At 52.3% G+C, this 16,001-nt stretch overlaps 2 protein-coding genes across 2 annotated transcripts in view; one reads left to right on the plus strand and one right to left on the minus strand.

The window, feature by feature from the left end:
• LOC135057102 (uncharacterized) overlaps positions 1 to 16,001 on the minus strand; it is a 261,966-nt gene that overhangs the window by 43,894 nt on the left and 202,071 nt on the right. Inside the window, 2 exon segments of the mRNA XM_063963003.1 lie at positions 4,187 to 4,265; positions 6,931 to 7,002. Coding sequence (XP_063819073.1) covers positions 4,187 to 4,265; positions 6,931 to 7,002 — 151 coding nt within the window.
• Positions 8,270 to 16,001, plus strand: part of LOC135054599 (gastrula zinc finger protein XlCGF48.2-like) — a 30,456-nt gene continuing 22,724 nt past the window's right edge. Inside the window, exon 1 of the mRNA XM_063957787.1 lies at positions 8,270 to 8,406. The gene's annotated coding sequence lies outside the window, so the exon portion shown is untranslated. The remainder of the gene's footprint in view (positions 8,407 to 16,001) is intronic.

Below are 16,001 nucleotides of genomic sequence, written 5' to 3' on the forward strand. Positions count from 1 at the left end.
CTTCTTGGCCAATCCGGAACCACGAATATAGTGCTTACTCCTCTCCATCTTATCAATCTCAGTACCTTGGGTATGAGAGGCAGAGGAGGGAACACATACCCTGACTGGTACACCCACGGTGTTACCAGAGCGTCTACAGCTTATTGCCTGAGGGTCCCTGGACCTGGCGCAATACCTGTCGAGTTTTTAATCATGTGGAAGACTTCTGGGTGAAGTCCCCACTCTCCCGGGTGGAGGTCGTGCTGAGGAAGTCTGCTTCCCAGTTGTCCACTCCCGGAATGAATACTGCTGACAGTGCTATCACATGATTTTCCGCCCAGCGAAGAATCCTTGCAGCTTCTGCCATTGCCCTCCTGCTTCTTGTGCCACCCTGTCTGTTTACGTGGGTGACTGCCATGATGTTGTCCGACTGGATCAACACCGGCTGACCTTGAAGCAGAGGTCTTGCTAAGCTTAGAGCATTGTAAATGTCCCTTAGCTTCAGGATATTTATGTGAAGTGATGTCTCCAGGCTTGACCATAAGCCCTGGATATTCCTTCCCTGTGTGACTGCTCCCCAGCCTCGCAGGCTGGCATCCGTGGTAACCAGGACCCAGTCCTGAATGCCTAATCTGCGGCCCTCTAGAAGATGAGCACTCTGCAACCACCACAGGAGGGACACCCTTGTCCTTGGTGACAGGGTTATCCGCTGATGCATCTGAAGATGCGATCCGGACCATTTGTCCAGCAGGTCCCACTGGAAAGTTCTTGCGTGGAATCTGCCGAATGGGATTGCTTCGTAGGAAGCCACCATTTTACCCAGAACCCTTGTGCATTGATGCACTGAGACTTGGCTCGGTTTTAGGAGGTTCCTGACTAGCTCGGATAACTCCCTGGCTTTCTCCTCCGGGAGAAACACCTTTTTCTGGACTGTGTCCAGGATCATCCCTAGGAACAGAAGACACGTCGTCGGAACCAGGTGCGATTTTGGAATATTGAGAATCCAATCGTGCTGCCGCAACACTACCTGAGATAGTGCTACACCGACCTCCAACTGTTCCCTGGATCTTACCCTTATCAGGGAATTGTCCAAGGAAGGGATAACTAAAATTCACTTCCTTCGAAGGAATATCATCATTTCGGCCATTACCTTTGTAAAGACCCGGGGTGCCGTGTACCATCCATACGGCAGCGTCTGAACTGATAGTGACAGTTCTGTACCATAAACCTGAGGTACCCTTGGTGAGAAGGGTAAATTTTGACATGAAGGTAAGCATCCTTGATGTCCCGAGACATCATGTAGTCCCCTTCTTCCAGGTTCGCAATCACTGCTCTGAGTGACTCAATCTTGAATTTGAACCTCTGTACGTAAGTGTTCAAAGGTTTTAGATTTAGAATCGGTCTCACCGAGCCGTCCGGCTTCGGTACCACAACAGTGTGGAATAATACCCCGTTCCCTGTTGCAGGAGGGGTATCTTGATTATCACCTGCTGGGAATACAGCTTGTGAATGGCTTCCAAAACTGTCTCCCTGTCAGAAGGAGACATCGGTAAAGCCGACTTTAGGAAACGGCGAGGGGGAGACGTCTCGAATTCTAATTTGTACCCCTGAGATATCACCTGAAGGATCCAGGGGTCTACTTGCGAGTGAGCCCACTGCGCGCTGAAATTCATTGAGACGGGCCCCCCACCGTGCCTGATTCTGCTTGTAAAGCCCCAGCGTATACTGAGGGTTTGGCAGAGGCGGGAGAGGGTTTCTGTTCCTGGGAACTGGCTGATTTCTGCAGCCTTTTTCCTCTCCCTCTGTCACGGGGCAGAAATGAGGAACCTTTTGCCCGCTTGTCCACGAAAAGACTGCGCCTGATAATACGGCGTCTTCTCATGTTGAGAGGCGACCTGGGGTACAAACGTGGAATTCCCAGCTGTTGCCGTGGCCACCAGGTCTGAAAGACCGACCCCAAATAACTCCTCCCTTAATAAAGCAATACTTCCAAATGCCGTTTGGAATACGCATCACCTGACCACTGACGTGTCCATAACCCTCTACTGGTAGAAATGGACAACGCGCTTAGACTTGATGCCAGTCGGCAAATATTCCGCTGTGCATCACGCATATATAAAAATGCATCTTTTAAATGCTCTATAGGCAAAAATATACTGTCCCTATCTAGGGTATCAATATTTTCAGTCAGGGAATCCGACCACGCCAACCCAGCACTGCACATCCAGGCTGAGGCGATTGCTGGTCGCAGTATAACACCAGTATGTGTGTAAATACCTTTTAGGATACCCTCCTGCTTTCTATCAGCAGGATCCTTAAGGGCGGCCATCTCAGGCGAAGGTAGAGCCCTTACAAGCGTGTGAGCGCTTTATCCCCCCTAGGGGGTGTTTCCCAACGCACCCTAACCTCTGGCGGGAAAGGATATAAAGCCAATAACATTTTAGAAATTATCCGTTGTTATCGGGGGAAACCCACGCATCATCACACACCTCATTTAAATTCTCAGATTCAGGAAAACTACAGGTAGTTTTTCGTCACCGAACATAATACCCCTTTTTTGGTGGTACTCGTATTATCAGAAATGTGTAAAACATTTTTCATTGCCTCAATCATGTAACGTGTGGCCCTACTGGAAGTCACATTCGTCTCTTCACCGTCGACACTGGAGTCAGTATCCGTGTCGGCGTCTATATCTGCCATCTGAGGTAACGGGCGCTTTAGAGCCCCTGACGGCCTATGAGACGTCTGGACAGGCACAAGCTGAGTAGCCGGCTGTCTCATGTCAACCACTGTCTTTTATACAGAGCTGACACTGTCACGTAATTCCTTCCAACAGTTCATCCACTCAGGTGTCGACCCCCTAGGGGGTGACATCACTATTACAGGCAATCTGCTCCGTCTCCACATCATTTTTCTCCTCATACATGTCGACACAAAAGTACCGACATACAGCACACACACAGGGAATGCTCTGATAGAGGACAGGACCCCACTAGCCCTTTGGGGAGACAGAGGGAGAGTTTGCCAGCACACACCAGAGCGCTATATATATACAGGGATAACCTTATATAAGTGTTTTTCCCCTTATAGCTGCTGTATAGTTAATACTGCGCCTAATTAGTGCCCCCCCTCTCTTTTTTTTAACCCTTTCTGTAGTGTAGTGACTGCAGGGGAGAGACAGGGAGCTTCCCTCCAACGGAGCTGTGAGGGAAAATGGCGCCAGTGTGCTGAGGAGATAGGCTCCGCCCCTTTTTCGCTGACTTTTCTCCTGCTTTTTTATGGATTCTGGCAGGGGTTAAATGCATCCATATAGCCCAGGAGCTATATGTGATGCATTTTTTTTGCCATCCAAGGTGTTTTTATTGCGTCTCAGGGCGCCCCCCCCAGCGCCCTGCACCCTCAGTGACCGAAGTGTGAAGTGTGCTGAGAGCAATAGCGCACAGCTGCAGTGCTGTGCGCTACCTTGTTGAAGACAGGACGTCTTCTGCCGCCGATTTTCCGGACCTCTTCTGCCTTCTGGCTCTGTAAGGGGGCCGGCGGCGCGGCTCTGGGACCCATCCAAGCTGGGCCTGTGATCGTCCCTCTGGAGCTAATGTCCAGTAGCCTAAGAAGCCCAATCCACTCTGCACGCAGGTGAGTTCGCTTCTTCTCCCCTTAGTCCCTCGATGCAGTGAGCCTGTTGCCAGCAGGTCTCACTGAAAATAAAAAAACCTAATCTAAAACTTTCACTAAGAAGCTCAGGAGAGCCCCTAGTGTGCACCCTTCTCGTTCGGGCACAGAGATCTAACTGAGGCTTGGAGGAGGGTCATAGGGGGAGGAGCCAGTGCACACCAGATAGTCCTAAAGCTTTCTTTAGATGTGCCCAGTCTCCTGCGGAGCCGCTATTCCCCATGGTCCTTACGGAGTCCCCAGCATCCACTTAGGACGTTAGAGAAAAATTGATACCATCTTTATTCATTAATGTTTTGGTGTATATTACATGATTAATATTCCAGGACAATTGGTTTATTCACTGAATTGTGACAGTTATATATATGGAAAAAAAAAATTAATAATACATTTTATTAATACTGTTTAATGGTAGCGCTTCTCTGAGTATTTCTTGTTTTGTGAGTACAGTGTATATATGTGATTATCAGGTGATGTGTGTATATAGGGGCCCCCATACCTGCTCTTCCCTGTACAATACATGACAGTCTCCTCTTACCCAGTGATGTGAGGGGCCGGTGATTCTCCATCATCACGTCCTTGTACAGACCCCTGTGTTCCTCTATATACTCCTCCTCCTGCATGGAGAGATAGACAGTGACATCATGACACACACAGTGATACAGTCATCACCCAGACAATCCCCTGGTGTTACTGTATAATGTCCCATTCCCAGCAGTCACTTCTCCAGTCATCACCCAGACAATCCCCTGGTGTTACTGTATAATGCCCCATTCCCAGCAGTCACCTCTCCAGTCATCACCCAGACACGTCCCCTGGTGTTACTGTATAATGTCCCATTCCCAGCAGCCACCTCTCCAGTCATCACCCAGACACGTCCCCTGCTGTTACTGTATAACGCCCCATTCCCAGCAGTCACCTCTCCAGTCATCACCCAGACACGTCCCCTGGTGTTACTGTATAATGCCCAATTCCCAGCAGTCACCTCTCCAGTCATCACCCAGACACGTCCCCTGGTGTTACTGTATAATGCCCCATTCCCAGCAGTCACCTCTCCAGTCATCACCCAGACACGTCCCCTGGTGTTACTGTATAATGCCCCATTCCCAGCAGTCACCTCTCCAGTCATCACCCAGACACGTCCCCTGGTGTTACTGTATAATGCCCCATTCCCAGCAGTCATCAACCAGACACATCCCCTGGTGTTACCGTATAATGTCCCATTCCCAGCAGTCACCTCTCCAGTCATCACCCAGACACGTCCCCTGGTGTTACTGTATAATGTCCCATTCCCAGCAGCCACCTCTCCAGTCATCACCCAGACACGTCCCCTGCTGTTACTGTATAACGCCCCATTCCCAGCAGTCACCTCTCCAGTCATCACCCAGACACGTCCCCTGGTGTTACTGTATAACGTCCCATTCCCAGCAGCCACCTCTCCAGTCATCACCCAGACACGTCCCCTGGTGTTACTGTATAATGCCCAATTCCCAGCAGTCACCTCTCCAGTCATCACCCAGACACGTCCCCTGCTGTTACTGTATAACGCCCCATTCCCAGCAGTCACCTCTCCAGTCATCACCCAGACACGTCCCCTGGTGTTACTGTATAACGTCCCATTCCCAGCAGCCACCTCTCCAGTCATCACCCAGACACGTCCCCTGGTGTTACTGTATAATGCCCCATTCCCAGCAGTCACCTCTCCAGTCATCACCCAGACACGTCCCCTGGTTTTACTGTATAATGTCCCATTCCCAGCAGTCACCTCTCCAGTCATCACCCAGACACGTCCCCTGGTGTTACTGTATAATGTCCCATTCCAAGCAGTCACCTCTCCAGTCATCACCCGGACACGTCCCCTGGTGTTACTGTATAATGTCCCATTCTCAGCAGTCACCTCTCCAGTCATCACTCAGACACATCCCCAGGTGTTACTGTATAATGCCCCATTCCCAGCAGTCACCTCTCCAGTCATCACCCAGACACATCCCCTGGTGTTACTGTATAATGTCCCATTCCCAGCAGTCACCTCTCCAGTCATCACCCAGACACATCCCCTGGTGTTACTGTATAATGCCCCATTCCCAGCAGTCACTTCTCCAGTCATTGCCCAGACACGTCCCCTGGTGTTACTGTATAATGTCCCATTCCCAGCAATCACCTCTCCAGTCATCACCCAGACACATCCCCTGGTGTTACTGTATAATGTCCCATTCCCAGCAGTCACCTCTCCAGTCATCACCCAGACACATCCCCTGGTGTTACTGTATAATGTCCCATTCCCAGCAGTCACCTCTCCAGTCATCACCCAGACACATCCCCTGGTGTTACTGTATAATGTCCCATTCCCAGCAGTCACCTCTCCAGTCATCACCCAGACACATCCCCTGGTGTTACTGTATAATGTCCCATTCCCAGCAGTCACCTCTCCAGTCATCACCCAGACACATCCCCTGGTGTTACTGTATAATGTCCCATTCCCAGCAGTCACCTCTCCAGTCATCACCCAGACACATCCCCTGGTGTTACTGTATAATGCCCCATTCCCAGCAGTCACTTCTCCAGTCATTGCCCAGACACGTCCCCTGGTGTTACTGTATAATGTCCCATTCCCAGCAATCACCTCTCCAGTCATCACCCAGACACATCCCCTGGTGTTACTGTATAATGTCCCATTCCCAGCAGTCACCTCTCCAGTCATCACCCAGACACATCCCCTGGTGTTACTGTATAATGTCCCATTCCCAGCAGTCACCTCTCCAGTCATCACCCAGACACATCCCCTGGTGTTACTGTATAATGTCCCATTCCCAGCAGTCACCTCTCCAGTCATCACCCAGACACATCCCCTGGTGTTACTGTATAATGCCCCATTCCCAGCAGTCACCTCTCCAGTCATCACCCAGACACGTCCCCTGGTGTTACTGTATAATGTCCCATTCCCAGCAGTCACCTCTCCAGTCATCACCCAGACACATCCTCCGATGTTACTGTATAATGCCCCATTCCCAGCAGTCACCTCTCCAGTCATCACCCAGACACATCCCCCGGTGTTACTGTATAATGTCCCATTCCCAGCAGTCACCTCTCCAGTCATCACCCAGACACATCCCCTGGTGTTACTGTATAATGCCCCATTCCCAGCAGTCACCTCTCCAGTCATCACCCAGACACATCCCCTGGTGTTACTGTATAATGCCCCATTCCCAGCAGTCACCTCTCCAGTCATCACCCAGACACGTCCCTGGTGTTACTGTATAATGTCCCATTCCCAGCAGTCACCTCTCCAGTTAGCAGCTGAATGATCTTGTCGGTGAGTTCCAGGATCTTCTGGTCATTGTGCCTCTCATGTATCAGTCAGTGAGGTGGAGGCAACGTGATGAGGCTCTGGGTCCTGCTTAATCCTCCTGACACATGGGGATGGCTGATGGGTGTCTCACACTCACCAGATGTCTTCCTCACTACTGTGTAGTCCTGTGTATTGTAGGAAACATCAATAAAAAGTTGAAATAAACTCGATGTTAATAAGTTTAAAAAATGTTTTACAGGTTAATTGTGGAAAATATACAAGATGGGTCGGAGGACACCACAGGCTGCTCCCCCTGTATAATAATAATAATAATAATAAAAACAACAACAACAACAGGACACCAAAGGCCGCTCCCCCTGTATAATAATAATAATAATATTAATAACAACAGGACACCACAGGCCGCTCCACCTGTATAATAATAATAATAATAACAGGACACCACAGGCTGCTCCCCTTGTATAATAGTAACAGGACACCACAGGCCGCTCCCCCTGTATAGTAATAACAACAACAACAGGACACCACAGGCCGCTCCCCTTGTAAAATAATAATAATAATAGGGACACCACAGGCTGCCCCCCCTGTATAATAATAACAACAGGACACTACATGCTGCTCCCCTTGTATAATAGTAACAGGACACCACAGGCTGCTCCCCCTGTATAATAATATTAACAGGACACCACAGGACACTCCCCCTGTATAATAATAATAATAACAACAACAACAGGACACCACAGATCGCTCACCCTGTATTAAAATAATAAAAAAACAGGACACCACAGGCTGCTCCCCTTGTATAATGACAACAACAACAGGACACCACAGGCCGCTCACCCTGTACTAAAATAATAATAACAGGACACCACAGGCTGCTCCCCCTGTATAATAATAATAATAATAGGACACCACAGGCTGCTCCCCCTGTATAATAATAATAATAATAATAATAATAATAATAATAACAACAACAGGACACCACAGGACGCTCCAACAGTATAATACACACACAGAGGGGGCAGCAGCCTCTCCCCAGTAGCTGACACTCCATTACAGGTCGGGGCCAAGGCTCATTATACCCCGCTGCTGCCGCTGCCCCAGGGGGGATTACCTGAGTGACAGGAGCCCCAAGTGATCTGCTGCTCCAGGCAGAGAGGAAACACCGGAGTCTGGGCCACAACAACATGGCAGTCGGGCTACAGGAACAGAAGAGGTTTCCCCCTAGTGACGGCTTGGGCCGTGTGACGTCACGCTGTGTTAAGATCGCACTGTAGCTGCAGCTGCTCCCAGTGGCCACCAGAGGGAGAACATGTAACAGAGAGGTGTCCGGTATTATAGGACTCCGGGAACATGGCCGCCGCCTCCTATTCTCCTCTGCTCTTGCTGCAGATGCTGTCACGCCGGTGCTACGGCATAATGGCGGCTGCTATGCGGCTGTATGACAGGTATATGTGTGTTCGAGCCGTGTGTCTGTGTTTGTGCCGGGCACTGTGGGTATAGGGGGGTGTATACTAGGCACTGAGTTGGTATAGGGGTGTCTATGATGGGCAATGGGTGGGTATGGGGTTGTCTATGATGGGCACTGTGTGGGTATGGGGGTGTCTATGATGGGCACTGTGTGGATAAGGGGGGGTCAATGATGGGCACTGTGTGGGTATGGGGGGTCAATGATGGGCACTGGGTGGGTATGGTGGTGTCTATGATGGGCACTGGGTATGGTGGTGTCTATGATGGGCACTGGGTGGGTAAAGGGGGGTGTCTGATGGGCACTGTGTGGGTATGGGGGTGGTGTTTATGATGGGCACTGTGGATATGGGGGGGTCAATGATGGGCACTGGGTGGGTATGGGGGGGACAATGATGGGCACTGGGTGGGTATGGTGGTGTCTATGATGGGCACTGGGTGGGTATGGGGGTGTCTGTGATGGGCACTGTGTGGGTATAGGGGTGGTGTCTATGATGGGTACTGTGTGGGTATGGGAGTGTCTATGATGGGCACTGTGTGGGTATAGGGGTGGTGTCTATGATGGGCACTGGGTGGGTATGGGGGTGTCTATGATGGGCACTGGGTGGGTATAGGGGGTGTCTGATAGGCACTGGGTGGGTATAGGGGGTGTCTATGATGGGCAATGGGTGGGTATGGGGTTGTCTATGATGGGCACTGTGTGGGTATGGGGGTGTCTATGATGGGCACTGTGCATAAGGGGGGGTCAATGATGGGCACTGTGTGGGTATGGGGGGTCAATGATGGGCACTGGGTGGGTATGGGGGTGTCTATGATGGGCACTGGGTATGGTGGTGTCTATGATGGGCACTGGGTGGGTATAGGGGGGGTGTCTGATGGGCACTGTGTGGGTATGGGGGTTTTGTCTATGATGGGCACTGTGGATATGGGGGGTCAATGATGGGCACTGGGTGGGTATGGGGGGGACAATGATGGGCACTGGGTGGGTATGGTGGTGTCTATGATGGGCACTGGGTGGGTATGGGGGTGTCTGTGATCGGGAATGTGTGGGTATAGGGGTGGTGTTTATGATGGGCACTGTGTGGGTATGGGAGTGTCTATGATGGGCACTGTGTGGGTATAGGGGTGGTGTCTATGATGGGCACTGGGTGGGTATGGGGTGTCTATGATGGGCACTGGGTGGGTATAGGGGGTGTCTGATAGGCACTGGGTGGGTATAGGGGGTGTCTATGATGGGCACTGGGTGGGTATGGGAGTGTCTATGATGGGCACTGTGGGTATAGGGGGTGTCTATGATGGGCACTGTGGATATGGGGGTGTTTATGATGGGCACTGTGTGGGTATGGGGGTGTCTGTGGTGGGCACTGTGTGGGTATGGGGGGTGTCTATGATGGGCACTGGGTGGGTATGGGGGTGTCTGTGATGGGCACTGTGTAGGTATGGGGGTGTCTATGATGGGCACTGGGTAGGTATGGGGGTGTCTATAATGGGCACTGGGTAGGTATGGGGGTGTCTATGATGGGCACTGTGTAGGTATGGGGGTGTCTATGTTGGGCACTGAGTGGGTATGGGGGTGTCTATGATGGGCACTGTGTGGGTATAGGGGGGTAGTCTGTGATGGGCACTGTGTGGGTATGGGAGTGTCTATGATGGGCACTGTGTGGGTATGGGGGTGTCTATGATGGGCACTGTGTGGGTATGGGGGTGTCTATGATGGGCCCTGGGTGGGTATGGGGGTGTCTATGATGGGCACTGGGTGGGTATGGTGGTGTCTATGATGGGCACTGTGTGGGTATAGGGGTGGTGTCTATGATGGGCACTGTGTGGGTATGGGGGTGTCTGATGGGCACTGTGTGGGTATGGGAGTGTCTATGATGGGCACTGTGTGGGTATAGGGGTGGTGTCTATGATGGGCACTGTGGGTCTGGGGGTGTCTATGATGGGCACTGGGTGGGTTTGGGGGTGTCTATGATAGGCACTGTGTGGGTATAGGGGGTGTCTATGATGGGCACTGTGTGGGTATGGGGGGTGTCTATGATGGGCACTGTTGGTATGGGGGTGTCTATGATGGGCACTGGGTGGGTATGGGGGGTCTATGATGGGCACTGTGTGGATATGAGGGGTCAATGATGGGCACTGTGGGTATGGGGGTGTCTATGATGGGCACTGTGTGGGTATGGGGGTGTCTGTGGTGGGCACTGTGTGGGTATGGGGGTGTCTATGATGGGAACTGGGTGGGTATGGGGGTGTCTATGATGGGCACTGTGTAGGTATGGGGGTGTCTATGATGGGCACTGTGTGTGTATGGGGGTGTCTATGATAGGCACTGTGTGGGTATAGGGGGGTTGTCTGTGATGGGCACTGTGTGGGTATGGGAGTGTCTATGATGGGCACTGTGTTGGTATGGGGGTGTCTATGATGGGCACTGTGTGGGTATGGGGGTGTCCATGATGGGCCCTGGGTGGGTATGGGGGTGTCTGATAGGCATTGTGCGGGTATAGGGGGTGTCTATGATAGGCACTGGGTGGGTATGGGGGTGTCTATGATGGGCACTGTGTGGGTATAGGGGGGTGTCTTTGATGGGCACTGGGTGGGTATGGGGGTGTCTATGATGGGCACTGGGTGGGTATGGGGGTGTCTATGATGGGCACTGTGTGGGTATGGGGGGTGTCTGTGGTGGGCACTGTGGTTATGGGGGTGTCTATGATGGGCACTGGGTGGGTATGGGGATATCTATGATGGGCACTGTGGTGGTATGGGGGTGTCTATGATGGGCACTGTGTGGGTATGGGGGTGTCTGTGGTGGGTACGGGGGTGTCTATGATGGGCACTGGGTGGGTATGGGGGTGTCTATGATGGGCACTGTGTGGGTATGGGGGGTGTCTGTGGTGGGCACTGTGTGGTTATGGGGGTGTCTATAATGGGCACTGGGTGGGTATGGGGGTGTCTATGATGGGCACTGTGTAGGTATGGGGGTATCTATGATGGGCACTGTGTGGGTATAAGGGGGTTGTCTGTGATGGGCACTGTGTGGGTATGGGAGTGTCTATGATGGGCACTGTGTGGGTATAGGGGTGGTGTCTATGATGGGCACTGTGTGGGTATGGGGGTGTCTATGATGGGCACTGGGTGGGTATAGGGGGGGTCTATGATGGGCACTGTGTGGGTATGGGGGTGTCTATGATGGGCACTGTGTGGGTATGGGGGGTGTCTGTGATGGGCACTGTGGGTATGGGGGTGTCTATGATGGGCACTGGGTATGGGGGTGTCTATGATGGGCACTGTGAAGATATGGGGGTGTCTATGATGGGCACTGGGTAGGTTTGGGGGTGTCTATGATGGGCACTTGGTAGTTATGGGGGTGTCTATGATGGGCACTGGGTGGGTATGGGGGGTCTATGATGGGCACTGTGTGGGTATGGGGGTGTCTATGATGGGCACTGTGTGGATATGGGGGGTCAATGATGGGCACTGTGTGAGTATGGGGGTGTCTATGATGGGCACTGTGTGAGTATGGGGGTGTCTATGATGGGCACTGTTTGGATATGGGGGTGTCTATGATGGGCACTGTGTAGGTATGGGGGTGTCTATGATGGGCACTGTGTGGGTATGGGAGTGTCTATGATGGGCACTGTGTGGGTATGGGGGTGTCTATGATGGGCACTGTGTGGGTATAGGGGGTGTCTATGATGGGCACTGTGGGTATGGGGGTGTCTATGATGGGCACTGTGTGGGTATAGGGGGTCTCTATGATGGGCACTGTGTGAGTATGGGGGTGTCTATGATGGGCACTGTCTGGATATGGGGGTGCCTGATGGGCACTGTGTGGGTATGGGGGTGTCTGTGGTGGGCACTGTGTGGGTATGGGGGTGTCTATGATGGGCACTGGGTGGGTATGGGGGTGTCTATGATGGGCACTGTGTGGGTATGGGGGGTGTCTGTGGTGGGCACTGTGTGGTTATGGGGGTGTCTATAATGGGCACTGGGTGGGTATGGGGGTGTCTATGATGGGCACTGTGTGGGTATAAGGGGGTTGTCTGTGATGGGCACTGTGTGGGTATGGGAGTGTCTATGATGGGCACTGTGTGGGTATAGGGGTGGTGTCTATGATGGGCACTGTGTGGGTATGGGGGTGTCTATGATGGGCACTGGGTGGGTATGGGGGTGTCTATGATGGGCACTGTGTGGGTATGGGGGGTGTCTGTGATGGGCACTGTGTGGGTATGGGGGGTGTCTGTGATGGGCACTGGGTATGGGGGTGTCTATGATGGGCACTGTGTAGATATGGGGGTGTCTATGATGGGCAATGGGTAAGTATGGGGGTGTCTATGATGGGCACTGTGTGGGTATAGGGGGTGTCTATGATGGGCACTGTGTGAGTATGGGGGTGTCTATGATGGGCACTGTGTGGGTATGGGGGTGCCTGATGGGCACTGTGTGGGTATGGGGGTGTCTATGATGGGCACTGTGTGGGTATGGGGTGTCTATGATGGGCACTGGGTGGGTATAGGGGGGTGTCTATGATGGGAACTGTGTGGGTATGGGGGTGTCTATGATGGGCACTGTGGGTATGGTGGTGTCTATGATGGGCACTGTGTGGGTATAGGGGGTGTCTATGATGGGCACTGTGTGAGTATAGGGGTGTCTATGATGGGCACTGTGTGGGTATGGGGGTGCCTGATGGGCACTGTGTGGGTATGGGGGTGTCTATGATGGGCACTGTGTGGGTATGGGGTGTCTATGATGGGCACTGGGTGGGTATAGGGGGCGTCTATGATGGGAACTGTGTGGGTATGGGGGTGTCTATGATGGGCACTGTGGGAATGGTGGTGTCTATGATGGGCACTGTGTGGGTGTGGGGGTGTCTATGATGGGCACTGTGTAGGTATGGGGGGTGTCTGGTGGGCACTGTGTGGGTATGGGAGTTTCTATGATGGGCACTGTGTGGGTATGGGAGTGTCTTTGATGGGCACTGTGTGGGTATGGGGGTGTCTATGATGGGCACTGTGTGGGTATGGGGGTGTCTATGATGGGCACTGTGTGAGTATGGGGGTGTCTATGATGGGCACTGTGTGGGTATGGGGGTGCCTGATGGGCACTGTGTGGGTATGGGGGTGCCTGTGATGGGCACTGGGTGGGTATAGGGGGGGTGTCTATGATGGGCACTGTGTGGGTATGGGGGTGCCTGATGGGCACTGTGTGAGTATGGGGGTGTCTGTGATGGGCACTGGGTGGGTATAGGGGGGGTGTCTATGATGGGCACTGTGTGGGTATGGGGGTGTCTATGATGGGCACTGTGTGGGTATGGGGGTGTCTATGATGGGCACTGGGTGGGTATCGGGTTATGTATGTGTAGTGAAAGCTGGACATGCATTAGACCTCAGATTAGGCCAGGAGCCGGCACCCACGTCAGCCAGGGACAGCACCATCCTTGCTGTGTTGTATGGACAATGAGGTCCCACTGGGCAACCCACCCACTGCTTACAGACCAGTCCCTGCCTTAACCCTCAGTCAGGCGTAGCTGGCCTGACAGGTGCCGCAAAGTTGTCCTCATTCCCCTCTCTGCCCCAAGGGGGAGCAGGAGCCTGTCCCTCCTAGTACCTTAACCCCCCCATGTCAGTTTCCCCGCCGCCTGCGTGGAGTGCAGTAGTGACCCTCCTGGCCTCTCAGGCACACTGCGCCCAAACTCCTCCCACATTTTAAGGTTCGTTTTTCGTTTTTCCTTCTGGGTGATGACTGGAGAGGTGACTGGATCTATTAATTGTTTATTTTGCTCATTTTATGAATGAAAATTACAAGGGTTGTGGATATTTTGCGGAAATATATAGGCTTGTCCAGGGTGGCCCAAACTTATACTCAATTTCATCCTGATCACTTTAAGAGCATTAGAATTAAGTTAATTAGGTGCTAATGACGATTTTCTAACAAGCGTCTGAACCCGGGAGTCCCAGAGGTGCGCCTGACAGAGGGTTAAACTCACTCTGTGGTGGGATTCCTCCGGGAAGTCAGAAGCGATCCAGCCGCCATTTTCCTTACACCTCCTCTGATCGCGGTGCTAGAAATATGCTGGATAGGGTGCCTGCCAAAAAGCCCTGAGGAGAACACTGCCACACCCAACATGGAAGATTAATAATCACGACCTCAGGTATACGTACTACATATGACACCAAGAGGTCTGACCGTACTTTATAACACCACTGCAATAATAAACCAAACATATTGATGCAGCCCTCCCATAAAAAGACCTGAGACAGCGTAGACAAACCCTTGACACGAGAATAGTCCCGCCGCTTCCCCCCATTGATCAAACATAAAGCAGGGATGCCTCCTGCCTTGGCAACGCCCACAGGAGGCCCGCAGCCGCCTCTCTGATCGCCGGGCCCTGTGCATGCGCCCGCATCCTTTTCGTCATTTTTGCGGTTGGATCGCCTATTGCAATATACAGTATAACCCACCCGAATCTAACCCTCTGCACATGTTATATCTGCCCCACCTGCAGTGTACATGGGAGCTAATTCAGGCCTGATCGCTGCTGTGCGTTTTCGCACAGCGGGCGATCAGGTCTGAACTGTGCATGCCAGAGATGCAATCGGCATCTGAGCCCAGTGTCTGATTGACACACAGAGGCGGGAGGGGGGGGGGGCGAGCCGACTGCGTTGTCCCGCCGTTTTGGGGGCGTGGTCTGGGCAACGCAGGCGTGCAGGGGGTGGGCTGCGGCAGCTGCGTGACGTCACCCGCACCCGCTGCGACCCGGAGAGCGACTGGTAACTCCCTGCTAGCGCACAAGAGCTGCGCTGGTAGGGAGCTACTCTTCAGACCGCGCAATGCTTTTGTACCTGTGCGGGGGGGCAGAGCCAGACATGCGGGGCGGACTAGCCCTGTACTGGGCGTCACCCCACATGTCAGGGTGGCTGATCGTAGCCTTGCACGGCTACGATCACGTCTGAATTAGGCCCATGGTTTTTCCCATTAGCGAAAGTTTTTGCTTTTGTAATCAGGTCTGAATTAGACGCAAAGTCCCCTTTTGTTTTTATTGTTGATCTGTGACCACAGCCAGACGCCTCGGGGGGCAGACAGCCGCAGAGATAAGCCTGTATGCTTGCTTGGGCCAAATATGTCTCTGATTCACTGGAGTGAAGATAAAAGCCCAATTTAATGGCAACACACTGTATCAGTTTCCTATATTGCCTCTCGGTGAGGGGCTACCATGATAGCCACGTGTGAAAATAGCTTTTTCGGGAGACATTGGGTAATCTACTGATCTCTATAGAACCCACCTGGTAACATGTAAGTACATATAATAGGTCACACTTCATGCAATCAGTACGTTAGTGCAGGGTATCATTGCACTACTGGGTGAGATGTCACATGAGGAGATAATCCTTTATTATCACATGCCAGGCACTGTCACCACAGATGGGGTCACTATGAGCTTGTGGGAACACATTTTGGGAAGACTTTGACAGATGGACAGTTGGCCGAGATGTTCTCATTAATACACAATATTCCAATCAGCAGTGAGGTGGGAGAGGCTGGGAACATGCGTCTATCCAAGATGGTTCCGCATTCCTTTGGT

Source organism: Pseudophryne corroboree, chromosome 3, assembly GCF_028390025.1.
Source record: "Pseudophryne corroboree isolate aPseCor3 chromosome 3, aPseCor3.hap2, whole genome shotgun sequence".
In the NCBI taxonomy this organism is placed as follows: domain Eukaryota; kingdom Metazoa; phylum Chordata; class Amphibia; order Anura; family Myobatrachidae; genus Pseudophryne; species Pseudophryne corroboree.